General features: G+C 42.4%; 1 protein-coding gene across 1 annotated transcript; it reads right to left on the reverse strand.

Annotated features, from left to right (window-relative positions):
* Window positions 1–1,865: 1,865 nt before the first annotated feature.
* LOC110491183 (serine/arginine repetitive matrix protein 1) lies at window positions 1,866–19,232 on the reverse strand. Its single transcript, XM_021564530.2, has 3 exons — window positions 19,127–19,232; window positions 17,175–17,576; window positions 1,866–6,653 (listed from the first exon to the last, which is right to left on the reverse strand). Exons 1-3 carry the CDS (start codon window positions 19,156–19,158, stop codon window positions 4,436–4,438), a joined length of 2,652 nt encoding a protein of 883 aa, XP_021420205.2. The 5' UTR covers window positions 19,159–19,232; the 3' UTR covers window positions 1,866–4,435.
* Between the last annotated feature and the right edge of the window lie 539 nt (window positions 19,233–19,771).

Raw genomic sequence — 19,771 nt, forward strand, 5'->3', positions numbered from 1 at the left:
TGTCGTCACGATGTCCATCACAGATAATTACACATTCAACATATCGTTGCTTTAAAGTAATAACCCATCTATACTATCTTCTATAATATGTTACAACGTAAGAAGTCAATAACAAATAGATCTCTGGAGTTTTGACGTGCAAGAATACGTTTTTTTTTTCATATCCAAGACTGAGCACAGATTAGAAACAATGTTTTTCTAGTCAGGGCCCTGTTACGGTACCTTTATGGAATTGCTTCTGTGTGAGTGAGGGATTGAGTGTTTAAAATTCATTAAAACATTTGTTGTTGAGCCAGAAGGAGAAAAAAAAGGAATGTAATTAACTAATGTAATTAACTCATGTATTTAACTAATGTAATTAACTAGTGTATTTAACTAATGTAATTAACTAATGTATTTAACTAATGTAATTAACTAGTGTATTTAACTAATGTAATTAACTAATGTATTTAACTAATGTAATTAACTAGTGTATTTAACTAATGTAATTAACTAATGTATTTAACTAATGTAATTAACTAATGTATTTAACTAATGTAATTAACTAATGTATTTAACTAATGTATTTAGCGAGACATTGTTAATGGGGTAAAACAAAACAGATTTAAATTTAGCTTGTGATCAACACACAAATTGTAGACTAATTGTCTGCGCAGGAATGCCGATTTCTGCTCACTGCAGATTTGATTTAATTCCAACCATACGTTTTAAATCTGACTGACTATGATGTCACTGTTCGCATGATTTCTTATCTAAAAACGCTGGTAGGTTCTAGCTTCCTAAAACCCTCTATAGTGACCATGGAGTAGGTTCCAGCTTCCTAAAACCCTCTATAGTGACCATAGAGTAGGTTCTAGCTTCCTAAAACCCTCTATAGTGACCATGGAGTAGGTTCCAGCTTCCTAAAACCCTCTATAGTGACCATGGAGTAGGTTCTAGTTTCCTACACCCTCTATAGTGACCATAGAGTAGGTTCTAGCTTCCTAAAACCCTCTATAGTGACCATGGAGTAGGTTCTCGCTTCCTACACCTTCTATAGTGACCATGGAGTAGGTTCTAGCTTCCTACACCTTCTATAGTGACCATGGAGTAGGTTCTAGCTTCCTACACCTTCTATAGTGACCATGGAGTAGGTTCTAGCTTCCTAAAACCCTCTATAGTGACCATGGAGTAGGTTCTAGCTTCCTAAAACCGCCTAAAATCACTAGCATGCGTTATGTTTTGTTTTGTGTCACATCTCTTGACTTCCTACCTGCGATTTTAAACTAAAGGAGAGCAACTCGTCTAACAGAAGCAAGTTTCATGAAGCCACGAGCACAGAAGATAATGCAGTCACATGCACAGAAGATAATGCAGTCGCATGGCACTGAAGACAATGCAGTCGCATGGCACTGAAGACAATGCAGTCGCATGGCACTGAAGATAATGTAGTCGCAGCACATAAGATAATGCGGTCACATGTACAGAAGATAATGCAGGTGCGTGCACAGAAGATAATGGAGTGGTATGGCACAGAAGATAATGCAGTGGTATGCACATAAGATAATGGAGTCGCATGGCACCGAAGATAATGCAGTCACATGGCACCTAAGATAATGCAGTCACATGACACAGAAGATAACGTAGTCACATGCCGTAGAAGATAATGCAGTCGCATGGCACAGAAGATAATGCAGTCACATGGCTCAGAAGATAATGCCGTCATATGGCACAGAAGATAATGCAGTCGCATGGCACAGAAGATAATGCAGTCACATGGCACAGACGATAATGCAGTCACACATCACATAAGATAATGCAGCCGCACGCACAGAATATAATGCCGTCGCATGGCACAGACGATAATGCAGTCACACATCACATAAGATAATGCAGTTGCACGCACAGAAGATAATGCAGGTGTGTGCACAGAAGATAATGGAGTCGCATGGCACAGAAGATAATGCAGTGGTATGCACATAAGATAAGGGAGTCGCATGGCACAGAAGATAATGCAGTCACATGGTACCGAAGATAATGCAGTCACATGGCACAGAAGATAATGCAGACACATGGCACAGAAGATAATGCAGTCGCACGGCACATAAGATAATGTCGCCGCAGCACAGAAGATAATGCAGTCGCATGGCACATAAGATAATGCAGTCACATGGCACAGAAGATAATGCAGCTGTATGTCACATAAGATAATGCAGTGGCATGGCACAGAAGATAATGCAGTCGTATGGCACAGAAGATAATGCAGTCGCATGGCGCAGAAGATAATGCAGTCGCATGGCGCAGAAGATAATGCAGTCGCACGGCACAAAGGAGCATTGTGTTGACATCCAGTGGCTGCGTCAAAACTGGAATATTTAATCATCAATCCTCTATTTAAATACATTTTTAGAACTGAACTGAATACATTTAAAATAAAGTAGACTTGACTAAATGACGTTGTCACGAACAGTAGCGGAGATATTGAGATGAGCAAGTAGAGAGCTCTCACACAGTATCTGCACAAGTGTACTGGTTTAGATTTTTAACGGGACCAAAACAGTGGAGAAGTTGAGCCTCGACGCTCCTAGTTGTAGTGGAAATTGGCCCACGATGCTGTCTACCTTTTAATTATTTACCTTTTTTCCCACCCCTACACAACAGACAACAGCATCACTTCCTCCAGTGGGTTTGGTTATTGATAATGTCTTTGGGATGTAATTTGAGTATTAGAAAACTTTTGATACTTTAGGTATTGACAACAACAACAAAAAAATGTGACGAATCCATGGAGCATTGGCTATAATAAGGCCTGGGTCCAGTTGTGCTTTTAGCTTCCTGTCTGACTGTTGGGGAAACACTTCAATTTAGGAGAAACTGGGTACAATGTTCATGTATTATATAATTTGCATTACTAGTAAAAAAAAATACAAATAAAAAATACAGTTTTAATGATTATTTGCTTCTGTTTATTTGTGGGAGCACAGTCAGCCTCCATTACATAAGTAAACGACGAGAAAAGGCATCAGTAGGATTGTAATTGTAACACATTGAAATCAAATGAAACCTGTTTTTCAGTAGCCAAACGTTCATCAAACCACACGTCGTTGGTGTATCTAGGCCTCTAAAACCCTGTGGTTTCATCACCTCAACCATCAGATAGGAAGTTATCTGTCAGCGTCAACAGTGTTTTAGTTTCAAAGCTTCAGGGTGAGTCCCAAATGATATCCTCTTCTCTATGTAGTGCACTACTTTTAGGGGTCCTGGTCTAAAGTAGTGCACTACTTTTAGTGGTCCTGGTCTAAAGTAGTGCACTACTTTTAGGGGTCCTGGTCTAAAGTAGTGCACTACATAGGGAATAGGGTACCATTTGGGACGAATTGACATAATATAGGTTGAGGAAAACATATGTCACCTAAATGAATAGGCCTGGACTGTAGAGCGTGAACTGAAAATCGAGGCTTCATCCAAAATGGCACCCGATTCCCTACACAGTGCACACTGTTTGACCAGGACCCTATGAGTTGTGCATTAAAATGGGGAATCGGGTGCCATTTTGGACTCATCCTGAGCGTACTGCGGTAGTAAGAGGATGCTACAACAGAAGCATTGGAAGCTTGCATGGCATATGTATATTGCGAGGCCTCTATCCACGGAGCACAGAACAACGACATTGACAAGTCACTTATAAAGGGCCAGACAGGACAGGTGCCTTGGCTTTAGGCAAATCCAACCCTGTTTCAGTCCCATTTTCACAATGATATCTTAAACCATGGATTCCATAGTTTCCGGCTGATGATGTATACAGGAAGTGTAGGTCCTCCACGTCCTGTAAGCTTTGAGCAAAGGATCATGGGTCGCAGTGGATGACTAACAGGTTTAAAGCAGAAACAAAGAACAAAACAATGACAAAAAAACAACAACAAAAACATGTAAAAATGTATCAGGAAGCAATCTGTTGTGGGTTGTTCATTAAGCTGCGTTATTTGTTTGTCAATAAACAGCCCATCCCACAGAAAGAACATCAACCAACAGCTGCCTTTTGATTTTATGTACACATTTTTTGTTTGTTGTTTTCTTATAAAATCCACTGCTGCACTAAACGTCTCCTCCCTCCTTACTGACATGGGTCCTGCAATGCAGTCAACTAACCCTTTCAGTGATCGGCGTCCGAGACTCGACCGTCTCCTCCCTCCTTACAGACATGGGTCCTGCAATGCAGTCAACTAACCCTTTCAGTGATCGGCGTCCGAGACTCGACCGTCTCCTCCCTCCTTACTGACATGGGTCCTGCAATGCAGTCAACTAACCCTTTCAGTGATCGGCGTCCGAGACTCGACCGTCTCCTCCCTCCTTACAGACATGGGTCCTGCAATGCAGTCAACTAACCCTTTCAGTGATCGGCGTCCGAGACTCGACCGTCTCCTCCCTCCTTACAGACATGGGTCCTGCAATGCAGTCAACTAACCCTTTCAGTGATCGGCGTCCGAGACTCGACCGTCTCCTCCCTGCTAGGTCTGGGGACGACTGAGACCGCCTCCTCCCTGCTAGGTCTGGGGACGACTGAGACCGTCTCCTCCCTGCTAGGTCTGGGGACGACTGAGACCGTCTCCTCCCTGCTAGGTCTGGGGACGACTGAGACCGCCTCCTCCCTGCTAGGTCTGGGGACGACTGAGACCGTCTCCTCCCTGCTAGGTCTGGGGACGACTGAGACCGTCTCCTCCCTGCTAGGTCTGGGGACGACTGAGACCGTCTCCTCCCTGCTAGGTCTGGGTACGACTGAGACCGTCTCCTCACTGCTAGGTCTGGGGACGACTGAGACCGTCTCCTCCCTGCTAGGTCTGGGTACGACTGAGACCGTCTCCTCCCTGCTAGGTCTGGGGACGACTGAGACCGTCTCCTCCCTGCTAGGTCTGGGTACCACTGAGACCGTCTCCTCCCTGCTAGGTCTGGGGACGACTGAGACCGTCTCCTCCCTGCTAGGTCTGGGGACGACTGAGACCGTCTCCTCCCTGCTAGGTCTGGGGACGACTGAGACCGTCTCCTCCCTGCTAGGTCTGGGGACGACTAAGCAGGATACAATGTCTCTCAAATCCCTCCCTTCCACCGTCCCTGCTGCCACGTCCACTTGATGCTTGTTGGCCCTGGTGTCACCCATTCCCACCACTGCAGCTGCCGGAGGCTTTGGACACCTGTCCTGTCTGACCTCCCTGACCTCCTCTCTCTTTCCTCTGGCCGTGGTGGTGCTGGCCCGGCAGGGGCCCCTGGAGGTGCTCAGGTCCTGGGGCTCATTCTGCAGGAGGGCCCCTGTCCCCAACAAGGCCCTGGCTGTATGGGAGACCAGGCTCATAGTCAAGCCGGGGAAGTGATGGTGAGGGGGCCGCTGGGAGGGTGGGGGAGGAGGATCCTCCACTACAGAGGAATGACTGTGGCGACGGTGGTGGTGAGGGGGCCGCTGGGAGGGTGGGGGAGGAGGATCCTCCACTACAGAGGAGTGACTGTGGCGACGGTGGTGGTGAGGGGGCCGCTGGGAGGGTGGGGGAGGAGGATCCTCCACTACAGAGGAGTGACTGTGGCGACGGTGGTGGTGAGGGGGCCGCTGGGAGGGTGGGGGAGGAGGATCCTCCACTACAGAGGAATGACTGTGGCGACGGTGGTGGTGAGGGGGCTGCTGGGAGGGTGGGGGAGGAGGATCCTCCACTACAGAGGAGTGACTGTGGCGACGGTGGTGGTGAGGGGGCCGCTGGGAGGGTGGGGGAGGAGGATCCTCCACTACAGAGAAGTGACTGTGGCGACGGTGGTGGTGGTGGTGATGAAGGTGTTTGTGCGGCGTACGTTCTTTTCTCTTGTGGCTGTGACTCTTTGGGGTAGTGACGCTACTGCTGCTGCCGCCTCCACTGGCCCCACCACTGTCCTCTGCGGACAGCCCGGCAGTCACGGGACTGTCCTTGTGCTTCCTCCCTGGACTCTTTGGCAGCTTCTGTCCCTGATCCTTCTGTCCCTGGTCTGTCCTCTCTGCTGCTGCCACCACCACAGCACTCCCTGTCCTTATCCCTGCCCCGGCTATAGCTGGAATGTCTCTCGACTCCTCAACAGTTTCTCTGGTCTTGCGCTTCTTGATGGGCAGAGCGGTCTGCTGCACCGGCTTAGTGCAAGACTCCTTCTGAGCTTTCCTTTTGGCTTCTGCGGCGAGGATAGCAGCCGCTGCGTAGGAGGAAGTACTGGAACCCGCCGCACCAACTGCCGCTGACACCAACCCTGGCTTACGCCCCCGCTTTTTCGGAGCAGTCTGCGGTTGTGTGTCCGCCTTTCTTTTCCACGCCGGGCGCATCTTGGCGACTACGACCTGCGATGGCGGCTGCCCCGCCACTTCAGATGCCTTGGATGCGCTGAAAGGCATTTTGACCAAGAGCCTCCCAGGACTCTTCTCCACCACACGCTTCATTGCCACGCCCTCCATGGCCGGGCGTAACTTCCCACTCCCCTTCGGCCGACCCCGGCCCCTCCCTGACGGTTTCATTACCTTGGGTTTCTTTGGGGGTCTCTTCTCGCGGCGGGAGGGACTGCCACGCCCTGTCACGGTGAAGTCGAAGTCGTTGGGGTCGGTGGCGGTGTCTCCTACCTTCTGGAAGAAGGCAATCAGCTCCACCTTGGAACGGAAGGCTTTCCCCTCTGGGCTGAAATACAGATCACAACGAATGTCCCGACTGTAAACGGATCTGTAAACATCCTAACTGTAAATGTAAACTGCCCTGTAAACATCCTAACTGTAAATGTACTAAACGTAAACTGCCCTGTAAACATCCTAACTGTAAATGTTCTAAACGTAAACTGCCCTGTAAACACCCTAACTGTAAATGCCCTAAATGTAAACTGCCCTGTAAACATCCTAACTGTAAATGTACTAAACGTAAACTGCCTTGTAAACATCCTAACTGTAAATGTCCTAAACGTAAACTGCCCTGTAAACATCCTAACTGTAAATGTCCTAAACGTAAACTGCCCTGTAAACACCCTAACTGTAAATGTCCTAAACGTAAACTGCCCTGTAAACATCCTAACTGTAAATGTCCTAAATGTAAACTTCCCTGTAAACATCCTAACTGTAAATGTCCTAAACGTAAACTGCCCTGTAAACATCCTAACTGTAAATGTCCTAAACGTAAACTGCCCTGTAAACATCCTAACTGTAAATGTCCTAAATGTAAACTGCCCTGTAAACATCCTAACTGTAAATGTCCTAAACGTAAACTGCCCTGTAAACATCCTAACTGTAAATGTCCTAAATGTAAACTGCCCTGTAAACATCCTAACTGTACATTTCCTAAATGTAAACTGCCCTGTAAACATCCTAACTGTAAATGTCCTAAATGTTAACTGCCCTGTAAACATCCTATCTGTAAATGTCCTTAACGGTAAACCGATCTGTAAATGTAATTTCTGTAAAGGTCCTAACAGTTAACTTCTCTTTAATCGTCATTTCTGTAAACGGATCTGTAAACATCTGTAAAGATACAGTTGAAGTCAGAAGTTTACATCCACTTAGGTTGGAGTCATTAAAACTAGTTTACATACACTTAGGTTGGAGTCATTAAAACTCGTTTTTCAACCACTCCACACATTTCTTGTTAACAAGCTATAGTTTAGTCGGTTAGGACATCTACTTTGTGCATGACACAAGTAATTTTTTCCAACAATTGTTTACAGACAGATTATTTCACTTATAATTCACTGTCACAATTCCAGTGGGTCAGAAGTTTACATACACTAAGTTGACTGTGCCTTTAAACAGCTTGGAAAACTCCAGACAATGATGTCATGGCTTTAGAAGCTTCTGATAGGCTAACTGACATCATTTGAATCAATTGGAGGTGTACCTGTGGACGTATTTGAAGGCCTACCTTCAAACTCAGTGCCTCTTTGCTTGACATCATGGGAAAATCCAAAGAAATCAGCCAAGACCTCAGAAAAAACATTGTTAACCTCCACAAGTCTGGTTCATCCTTGGAAGCAATTTCCAAACGCCTGAAGGTACCACGTTCATCTGTACAACCAATAGTACACAAGTATAAACACCATGAGACCACGCAGCCGTCATACCGCTCAGGAAGGAGACGCATTCTGTCTCCTAGAGATTAACGTACTTTGGTGCGAAAAGTGCAAATCAATCCCAGAACAACAGCAAAGGACCTTGTGAAGATTCTGGAGGAAACAGGTACAAAAGTATCTATATCCACAGTAAAACGAGTCCTATATCGACATAACCTGAAAGGCCGCTCAGAAAGGAAGAAGCCACCGCTCCAAAACCACCATAACAAAGCCAGACTTCGGTTTGCAACTGCACATGGGGACAAATATCATACTTTTTGGAGAAATGTTTTCTGGTCTGATGAAAAAAAAAATGGAACTGTTTGGCCATAACGACCATCATTATGTTTGATGAAAAAGGGGGAGGCTTGCAAGCCGAAGAACACCATCCCAACCGTGAAGCACGGGGGTAGCAGCATCATGTTGTGGGGGTGCTTTGCTGCAGAAGGGACTAGTGCACTTCACAGAATAGATGGCATCATCAGGAAAGGGAAATTATGTGGATATATTGAAGCAACATCTCAAGACATCAGTCAGGAAGTTAAAGCTTGGTTGCAAATGGGTCTTCCAAATGGACAATGACCTCAAGCATACTTCCAAAGTTGTGGCAAAATGGCTTAAGGACAACAATGTCAAGGTATTGGAGTGGCCATCACAAAGCCCTGACCTCAATCCCATAGAGAATGTGTGGGCAGAACTGAAAAAGAGTGTGCGAGCAAGGAGGCCTACAAACCTGACTCGGTTACCAGCTCTGTCAGGAGGAATGGGCCAAAATTCCTCCACCTTATTGTGGGAAGCTTGTGGAAGGCTACCCGAAACGTTTGACCCAAGTTAAACAATTTAAAGGCAATGCTACCAAATATTAATTGAGTGTATGTAAACTTCTGACCCACTGGAAATGTGATGAAAGAAATAAAAGCTGAAATAAATCAATCTCTCTACTATTATTCTGACATTTCACATTCTTAAAAAAAAAGTGGTGATCCTAACTGACCTAAAACAGGGAATTATTACTCGGATTAAATGTCAGGAATTGTGAAAAACTGAGTTTAAATGTATTTGGCTAAGGTGTATGTAAACTTCTGACTTCAACTGTAAGTGTGGTGAAATACAAGGTGGGCAGGTACGAGTATGAACTGAGCAAATATCTCCAGATTCAGAAAAATAAAACTTTTTTCACATGTTCTTAGGTTACAGCCTTATTCTAAAATGGATTTCATTTTTTAAACTCATCAATCGACACACAATAACCCATAATGACGAAGCAAAAACTCAGTCAAAAACTTTGTCAACTTAAAAAACAGAAAAATCACATTTACTTTATGTATTCAGACCCTTTACTCAGTACTTTGTTGAAGCACCTTTGGCAGCGATTACAGCCTTGATTCTTCTTGGGTATGACTCTACAAGCTTGGCACACTTGTATTTGGGGAGTATCTCCCATTCTTCTCTGCAGATCTCCTCAAGCTCTGTCAGGTTGGATGGGGAGCGTTGCTACACAACTATTTTCAGGTCTCTCCAGAGATGTCCGATTGGGTTTAAGTCCAGGCTCTGGTTGGGCCACTCAAGGACATTCACAGACTTGTCCCGAAGCCACTCCTACATTGTATTGGCTGCGTGCTTTGGGTCGTTATCCTGTTGGAAGGTGAACCTTCGCCCAAGTCTGAGGTCCTGATTACTCTGGAGCAGGTTCTCATCAACGAGCTCTCTGTACTTTGCTCTGTTCATCTTTGCCTCGATACTGATTAGTCTCCCAGTCCCTGCTGCTGAAACACATCCTCACATCATGACGCTGCCACCACCATGCTTCACCGTAGGGATGGTGCCAAGTTTCCTCCAGATCTGACACTTGGCATTCAGGCCAAACAGTTCAATCTTGGTTTCATCAGATCGGAGAATCTTGTTTTTCATGGTCTGATAGTCTTTAGGTGCCTTTTGGCAAACTCCAAGCGGGCTGTCATGTGCTTTTAACTTAGGAATGGCTTCCGTCTGGTCACTCTACCATAAAGGCCTGATTGGTGGAGTGCTGCAGAGATGGTTGTCCTTCTGGAAAGTTCTCCACATCTCCACAGAGGAACTCTGGAGCTCTGTCAGAGTGAACATTGGATTCTTGGTCACCTCCCTGACCAAGACCCTTCTCTCCCCATTGCTCAGTTTGGCCGGGCAGCCAGCTCTAGGAAGAGTCTTGGTGGTTCCAAACTATTCCCCATTTAAATGTTTTGGTACCCTTCTCCAGATCTGTGCCTCGACACAATCCTGTCTCGGAGGTCTACGAACAATTCCTTCGATATCATGGCTTGGTATTTGCTCTGAAATGCACTGTCAACTGTGGGACCTTATATAGACAGGTGTGTGCCTTTCCAAATCATGTCCAATCAATTGAATGTACCACAAGTGGAATCCAATCAAGTTGGAGAAACATCTTAAGGATGATCAGTGGAAACATGATGCATCTGACCTCAATATAGAGTCTCATAGCAAAGGGTCTGAATACTTATGTTAATAAGGTATTTTACATTTTTAATAGATTTGCAAAAATGTCTAAAAACCTGTTTTCGCTCTGCCATTATGGGTTAATGTGTGTAGATTACCAAGGAATAAAAAATATATATATATTTTAGAATAAGGCTGTAACGTAACAAAATGTGGAAAAAGTCAAGGGGCCAGAATACTTTCTGAAGTGTCCATTTTTGTATTTCCATCAACCTCAAACCAGTCCTGAAAAACACTCTAAAGTTCAGTCACATTAAACCAGTCCTGAAAAACACTCTCTATACGGTTCAGTCACATTAAACCAGTCCTGTAAAACACTCTAAAGTTCAGTCACATTAAACCAGTCCTGAAAAACACTCTCTATACGGTTCAGTCACATTAAACCAGTCCTGAAAAACACTCTAAAGTTCAGTCACATTAAACCAGTCCTGTAAAACACTCTCTATACGGTTCAGTCATATTAAACCAGTCCTGTAAAACACTCTAAAGTTCAGTCACATTAAACCAGTCCTGAAAAACACTCTCTATACGGTTCAGTCACATTAAACCAGTCCTGAAAAACACTCTAAAGTTCAGTCACATTAAACCAGTCCTGTAAAACACTCTAAAGTTCAGTCACATTAAACCAGTCCTGAAAAACACTCTCTATACGGTTCAGTCACATTAAATCAGTCCTGTAAAACACTCTAAAGTTCAGTCACATTAAACCAGTCCTGTAAAACACTCTAAAGTTCAGTCACATTTAACCAGTCCTGTAAAACACTCTAAAGTTCAGTCACATTAAACCAGTCCTGAAAAACACTCTCTATACGGTTCAGTCACATTAAACCAGTCCTGTAAAACACTCTAAAGTTCAGTCACATTAAACCAGTCCTGAAAAACACTCTAAAGTTCAGTCACATTAAACCAGTCCTGAAAAACACTCTCTATACGGTTCAGTCACATTAAACCAGTCCTGTAAAACACTCTAAAGTTCAGTCACATTAAACCAGTCCTGTAAAACACTCTCTATACGGTTCAGTCACATTAAACCAGTCCTGAAAAACACTCTAAAGTTCAGTCACATTAAACCAGTCCTGTAAAACACTCTAAAGTTCAGTCACATTAAACCAGTCCTGAAAAACACTCTCTATACGGTTCAGTCACATTAAACCAGTCCTGTAAAACACTCTAAAGTTCAGTCACATTAAACCAGTCCTGAAAAACACTCTCTATACGGTTCAGTCACATTAAACCAGTCCTGTAAAACACTCTAAAGTTCAGTCACATTAAACCAGTCCTGTAAAACACTCTAAAGTTCAGTCACATTAAACCAGTCCTGAAAAACACTCTCTATACGGTTCAGTCACATTAAACCAGTCCTGAAAAACACTCTAAAGTTCAGTCACATTAAACCAGTCCTGAAAAACACTCTAAAGTTCAGTCACATTAAACCAGTCCTGAAAAACACTCTCTATACGGTTCAGTCACATTAAACCAGTCCTGTAAAACACTCTAAAGTTCAGTCACATTAAACCAGTCCTGTAAAACACTCTCTATACGGTTCAGTCACATTAAACCAGTCCTGAAAAACACTCTAAAGTTCAGTCACATTAAACCAGTCCTGTAAAACACTCTAAAGTTCAGTCACATTAAACCAGTCCTGAAAAACACTCTCTATACGGTTCAGTCACATTAAACCAGTCCTGTAAAACACTCTCTATACGGTTCAGTCATATTAAACCAGACCTGTAAAACACTCTAAAGTTCAGTCACATTAAACCAGTCCTGAAAAACACTCTCTATACGGTTCAGTCACATTAAATCAGTCCTGTAAAGCACTCTAAAGTTCAGTCACATTAAACCAGTCCTGTAAAACACTCTCTATACGGTTCAGTCACATTAAACCAGTCCTGTAAAACACTCTAAAGTTCAGTCACATTAAACCAGTCCTGTAAAACACTCTCTATACGGTTCAGTCACATTAAACCAGTCCTGAAAAACACTCTCTATACGGTTCAGTCACATTAAACCAGTCCTGTAAAACACTCTAAAGTTCAGTCACATTAAACCAGTCCTGAAAAACACTCTCTATACGGTTCAGTCACATTAAACCAGTCCTGTAAAACACTCTAAAGTTCAGTCACATTAAACCAGTCCTGTAAAACACTCTCTATACGGTTCAGTCACATTAAACCAGTCCTGTAAAACACTCTAAAGTTCAGTCACATTAAACCAGTCCTGTAAAACACTCTCTATACGGTTCAGTCACATTAAACCAGTCCTGAAAAACACTCTAAAGTTCAGTCACATTAAACCAGTCCTGTAAAACACTCTAAAGTTCAGTCACATTAAACCAGTCCTGAAAAACACTCTCTATACGGTTCAGTCACATTAAACCAGTCCTGTAAAACACTCTAAAGTTCAGTCACATTAAACCAGTCCTGAAAAACACTCTAAAGTTCAGTCACATTAAACCAGTCCTGAAAAACACTCTCTATACGGTTCAGTCACATTAAACCAGTCCTGTAAAACACTCTAAAGTTCAGTCACATTAAACCAGTCCTGTAAAACACTCTCTATACGGTTCAGTCACATTAAACCAGTCCTGAAAAACACTCTAAAGTTCAGTCACATTAAACCAGTCCTGTAAAACACTCTAAAGTTCAGTCACATTAAACCAGTCCTGAAAAACACTCTAAAGTTCAGTCACATTAAACCAGTCCTGAAAAACACTCTCTATACGGTTCAGTCACATTAAACCAGTCCTGTAAAACACTCTAAAGTTCAGTCACATTAAACCAGTCCTGTAAAACACTCTCTATACGGTTCAGTCACATTAAACCAGTCCTGAAAAACACTCTAAAGTTCAGTCACATTAAACCAGTCCTGTAAAACACTCTAAAGTTCAGTCACATTAAACCAGTCCTGAAAAACACTCTCTATACGGTTCAGTCACATTAAACCAGTCCTGTAAAACACTCTCTATACGGTTCAGTCATATTAAACCAGTCCTGTAAAACACTCTAAAGTTCAGTCACATTAAACCAGTCCTGAAAAACACTCTCTATACGGTTCAGTCACATTAAACCAGTCCTGAAAAACACTCTAAAGTTCAGTCACATTAAACCAGTCCTGTAAAACACTCTAAAGTTCAGTCACATTAAACCAGTCCTGAAAAACACTCTCTATACGGTTCAGTCACATTAAACCAGTCCTGTAAAACACTCTAAAGTTCAGTCACATTAAACCAGTCCTGTAAAACACTCTCTATACGGTTCAGTCACATTAAACCAGTCCTGTAAAACACTCTAAAGTTCAGTCACATTAAACCAGTCCTGTAAAACACTCTCTATACGGTTCAGTCACATTAAACCAGTCCTGTAAAACACTCTAAAGTTCAGTCACATTAAACCAGTCCTGAAAAACACTCTCTATACGGTTCAGTCACATTAAACCAGTCCTGTAAAACACTCTAAAGTTCAGTCACATTAAACCAGTCCTGAAAAACACTCTCTATACGGTTCAGTCACATTAAACCAGTCCTGTAAAACACTCTAAAGTTCAGTCACATTAAACCAGTCCTGTAAAACACTCTCTATACGGTTCAGTCACATTAAACCAGTCCTGTAAAACACTCTAAAGTTCAGTCACATTAAACCAGTCCTGTAAAACACTCTCTATACGGTTCAGTCACATTAAACCAGTCCTGAAAAACACTCTAAAGTTCAGTCACATTAAACCAGTCCTGTAAAACACTCTAAAGTTCAGTCACATTAAACCAGTCCTGAAAAACACTCTCTATACGGTTCAGTCACATTAAACCAGTCCTGTAAAACACTCTAAAGTTCAGTCACATTAAACCAGTCCTGAAAAACACTCTAAAGTTCAGTCACATTAAACCAGTCCTGAAAAACACTCTCTATACGGTTCAGTCACATTAAACCAGTCCTGTAAAACACTCTAAAGTTCAGTCACATTAAACCAGTCCTGTAAAACACTCTCTATACGGTTCAGTCACATTAAACCAGTCCTGAAAAACACTCTAAAGTTCAGTCACATTAAACCAGTCCTGAAAAACACTCTAAAGTTCAGTCACATTAAACCAGTCCTGAAAAACACTCTCTATACGGTTCAGTCACATTAAACCAGTCCTGTAAAACACTCTAAAGTTCAGTCACATTAAACCAGTCCTGTAAAACACTCTCTATACGGTTCAGTCACATTAAACCAGTCCTGAAAAACACTCTAAAGTTCAGTCACATTAAACCAGTCCTGTAAAACACTCTAAAGTTCAGTCACATTAAACCAGTCCTGAAAAACACTCTCTATACGGTTCAGTCACATTAAACCAGTCCTGTAAAACACTCTCTATACGGTTCAGTCATATTAAACCAGTCCTGTAAAACACTCTAAAGTTCAGTCACATTAAACCAGTCCTGAAAAACACTCTCTATACGGTTCAGTCACATTAAACCAGTCCTGAAAAACACTCTAAAGTTCAGTCACATTAAACCAGTCCTGTAAAACACTCTAAAGTTCAGTCACATTAAACCAGTCCTGAAAAACACTCTCTATACGGTTCAGTCACATTAAACCAGTCCTGTAAAGCACTCTAAAGTTCAGTCACATTAAACCAGTCCTGTAAAACACTCTCTATACGGTTCAGTCACATTAAACCAGTCCTGTAAAACACTCTAAAGTTCAGTCACATTAAACCAGTCCTGTAAAACACTCTCTATACGGTTCAGTCACATTAAACCAGTCCTGTAAAACACTCTAAAGTTCAGTCACATTAAACCAGTCCTGAAAAACACTCTCTATACGGTTCAGTCACATTAAACCAGTCCTGTAAAACACTCTAAAGTTCAGTCACATTAAACCAGTCCTGAAAAACACTCTCTATACGGTTCAGTCACATTAAACCAGTCCTGTAAAACACTCTAAAGTTCAGTCACATTAAACCAGTCCTGTAAAACACTCTCTATACGGTTCAGTCACATTAAACCAGTCCTGTAAAACACTCTAAAGTTCAGTCACATTAAACCAGTCCTGTAAAACACTCTCTATACGGTTCAGTCACATTAAACCAGTCCTGTAAAACACTCTAAAGTTCAGTCACATTAAACCAGTCCTGTAAAACACTCTAAAGTTCAGTCACATTAAACCAGTCCTGTAAAACACTCTCTATACAGTTCAGTCATATTAAACCAGTCCTGTAAAACACTCTAAAGTTCAGTCACATTAAACCAGTCCTGAAAAACACTCTCTATACGGTTCAGTCACATTAAACCAGTCCTGAAAAACACTCTCTATACGGTTCAGTCACATTAAACCAGTCCTGAAAAACACTCTCTATACGGTTCAGTCACATTAAACCAGTCCTGAAAAACACTCTCTATACGGTTCAGTCACATTAAACCAGTCCTGTAAAACTCTCTCTATACGGTTCAGTCACATTAAACCAGTCCTGTAAAACACTCTCTATACGGTTCAGTCACATTAAACCAGTCCTGTAAAACACTCTAAAGTTCAGTCACATTAAACCAGTCCTGAAAAACACTCTCTATACGGTTCAGTCACATTAAACCAGTCCTGTAAAACACTCTAAAGTTCAGTCACATTAAACCAGTCCTGTAAAACACTCTAAAGTTCAGTCACATTAAACCAGTCCTGTAAAACACTCTAAAGTTCAGTCACATTAAACCAGTCCTGTAAAACACTCTAAAGTTCAGTCACATTAAACCAGTCCTGTAAAACACTCTAAAGTTCAGTCACATTAAACCAGTCCTGAAAAACACTCTAAAGTTCAGTCACATTAAACCAGTCCTGAAAAACACTCTCTATACGGTTCAGTCACATTAAACCAGTCCTGTAAAACACTCTAAAGTTCAGTCACATTAAACCAGTCCTGTAAAACACTCTAAAGTTCAGTCACATTAAACCAGTCCTGTAAAACACTCTAAAGTTCAGTCACATTAAACCAGTCCTGTAAAACACTCAAGTTCAGTCACATTAAACCAGTCCTGAAAAACACTCTCTATACGGTTCAGTCACATTTAAACCAGTCCTGTAAAACACTCTAAAGTTCAGTCACATTAAACCAGTCCTGTAAAACACTCTAAAGTTCAGTCACATTAAACCAGTCCTGTAAAACACTCTCTATACGGTTCAGTCACATTAAACCAGTCCTGTAAAACACTCTAAAGTTCAGTCACATTAAACCAGTCCTGTAAAACACTCTCTATACGGTTCAGTCACATTAAACCAGTCCTGTAAAACACTCTAAAGTTCAGTCACATTAAACCAGTCCTGTAAAACACTCTAAAGTTCAGTCACATTAAACCAGTCCTGTAAAACACTCTCTACACGGTTCAGTCACATTACAATATCAATGAGGGACGAAACAGACAAGATTTTGTTCACTACTTCCAGCAAAATATTTAATATCACATCTCTGTATCATATCTCTCTGAATCATATCTCTCTGTATCATATCTCTGTATCATATCTCTCTGTATCATATCTCTGTATCATATCTCTCTGTATTATATTTAATATGATCAATATAAAAGTATATTTCAGATATGCTTTTGAGAGACAATTCTTGATATGGCTCTCTCTCATAGCCTACTCACTTCATCAAGTAGACGTCAAACTTCCCAGCGGACCGCCCAGACTTGCGTTGTTTGAGTTTACGTGTCCAGCCCTGGGGTAGAGACGGGTCGTCGTAGAGCGGACCTCGGTCCCTGATGATGGACCTCCTCTGTTTGGGCGAAGCAGGGGACTCAGAGAGAGCCGAGGCCTCGCCAACTGCAGTAACCATGGGCACCGAGGGCCCCGCCTCAGCCAGGTGCGCACTGGGCTGCTGGACTGGAGGATGAGGAGGGGAGGACATAGTGGTGGTGGATGAAGACTCCAGCCTCTCCTTCTCCATATCCCTCCACTCCCGCCTCACCTTCTTTGGCTTGCTGTGTGTCTTAGGGTACTTGTCGTTGGAGCTCTGATTCTGGTTGGCATCTTCACTCTTCTCCTCACTGCTGTGGAAGACAACGTTAGTCATGAGGGGGAGAGGCAGAGCAGAGGTATGGTCTCAGCTCATCAGACCAGAAAATATGGAGAATGGCTATCCTTACCTAGGGTTGCCCCCCAACAAATGTACTGTAAATTTAAATAAATTCCCTGGTTTTTCCGAAATCCCAGTTTGAGTATTCCCGGAAACTGGAGGGAATAAGCAGGGAGTCCAGTATCCTCCAACCAAGTTTTTTTTTGGAAAACCAGGGAATTTATTGAAAGTTCCAAGAATTTTGCAAACTTATCTTCAATGCCGATAAGAGTACAACATGTTTTAAACAAAAAGTCACAGATAAATTACAAACCTCAGCTTGCTCCCAACCAACTCACTACCTATTCACAAAGGTCGTTTAAAAAAAAAAAATAAAAAAAAAAAAATTGGGGGGAAAAATATTGTGTTGTGCTGTTTCTTCACGTATGTGAAATATATACTTATATGGTATTAAGGACCAAACCTGCCTGAAGTGGGCTGAACCATATTCCATATACTAATAAGCGCCTTCCCGATAGCAGGCATATCGAATGACGCAGCCAGTCAGAGAAGCCACGAGGCAAGAGATGTGAATGGTTCGAATATTTTGAACTGCACATGATCGGTCCACATACACACACGCGTCTTACATCTTATCATTATTCTGATCTACACAACAGTAAAGATAGAAGTAGCCTACAGCAGCAGCTACATCACAATATGCTATTCACTTCAACCTAACTGAATAATTGTAATGCAGATGAAGAATAATTTATAATACATTTTTTTGTTTGTTTTTGTACCAGATGCCAGTGTAGCGAAAATACGGGGCATTATTTTCAAGGTACATCAATATAATTTTCTGCCAGATGATACTCAGTCCTTCATGCTATTAAAGCAATACCTTGATTGCTCCATAACATTATTTGTTATTCTAGAAAATGGGCCAACTCATGTCAGCTTGCTCTAGTATTTAGCTAGACGATAACAGTCGTCATAACCAAACAAACACTTTTCTACGTAAAGAAAATAAATAAATGGTTTACGTCATAACAACACAGTAATGATATGCGGCTATTCTGTCGCAAAATTACCACGTCAAATGGCCACATGAGTAACCAGATGACGCTACATCCTATCCAGCTATTTAGCCAGCAAGCCAAATTGGTTATGAGGGTGGAGGATGTGGACAAATAGAGTGCAAACACAACACAACTGGATTTATTTTTGTTGACAGTAAATATATTTACAAAATCTACGGGCTGTGTTTTCAGAGGGCAGAAAATGACACACACACACACACGACAGCAATCTAACGGAGACCATTTCCTTGCTCATCTATGATGATCTGCTAAAGTAGAGGGGAATACTTATTTCTGTATAATTTGGTGACGTACTCAGAACGCCTCTTTCAGTTGCCTGCTGACCAGTTCATAACAAACATACAACGCATTACTTTAGCTAAATACAGCAATACATTTTAAACGACTTGAACATTCATCTAACTCGACATTGAAATGGTGAATACATGTAATTCACACTTACAGTCTCTCGTCTCCGCTCTCTACGGCGGCCATTTTTATTTAAATAAATAATTGTATAAAAATTCTCAAAACATCTCATGGGTACCTCTCACCCCTGCCTCAATTTCACTGCCGTCAGTGGCGTATTCACGCGAGATCCGTGAAAGAGTTTCATAAGACCCATTGCATTGAGCCCTTGGATCTCGCGAGAGCAGTGGTTTAACTCTGTAAATGGTTGTGAACTCTTGAGATGAGGCCACTATCTCCATCTGCAGCAAATACACATGACACACACCATCAAAACACATCCAGTCTTGGAGTTTTAGAATTTGGTGGAGGTGGAACTGTCACCAGATTATCCCCACTATTGCTTTCCTTGACAATCTGTCTTCAGTACAAAAGTGCATTTGTTTTACCACTTAGGTCATAGTGATACATCTGGTATAATAACTCTCAATAGAAGTTGTACCTCGTAGACAGCCCCTACCCGATTCATAGACCATACATGCCTTTGGCGCCTATTGATTAACGTATCTTCTTCCCCGGGGAACTTTTATTAAGAGCCCCGACACTCTGAACGTGAACACGCACGCACCACTTGCGGAACGGTTTTGGAAACATGCCTTTCATATCAGTGGGAATTTGTTTTTAAAAAATTGAAAGGTTT

This window comes from Oncorhynchus mykiss, chromosome 16 (genome assembly GCF_013265735.2).
Source record: "Oncorhynchus mykiss isolate Arlee chromosome 16, USDA_OmykA_1.1, whole genome shotgun sequence".
NCBI classification, from domain to species: domain Eukaryota; kingdom Metazoa; phylum Chordata; class Actinopteri; order Salmoniformes; family Salmonidae; genus Oncorhynchus; species Oncorhynchus mykiss.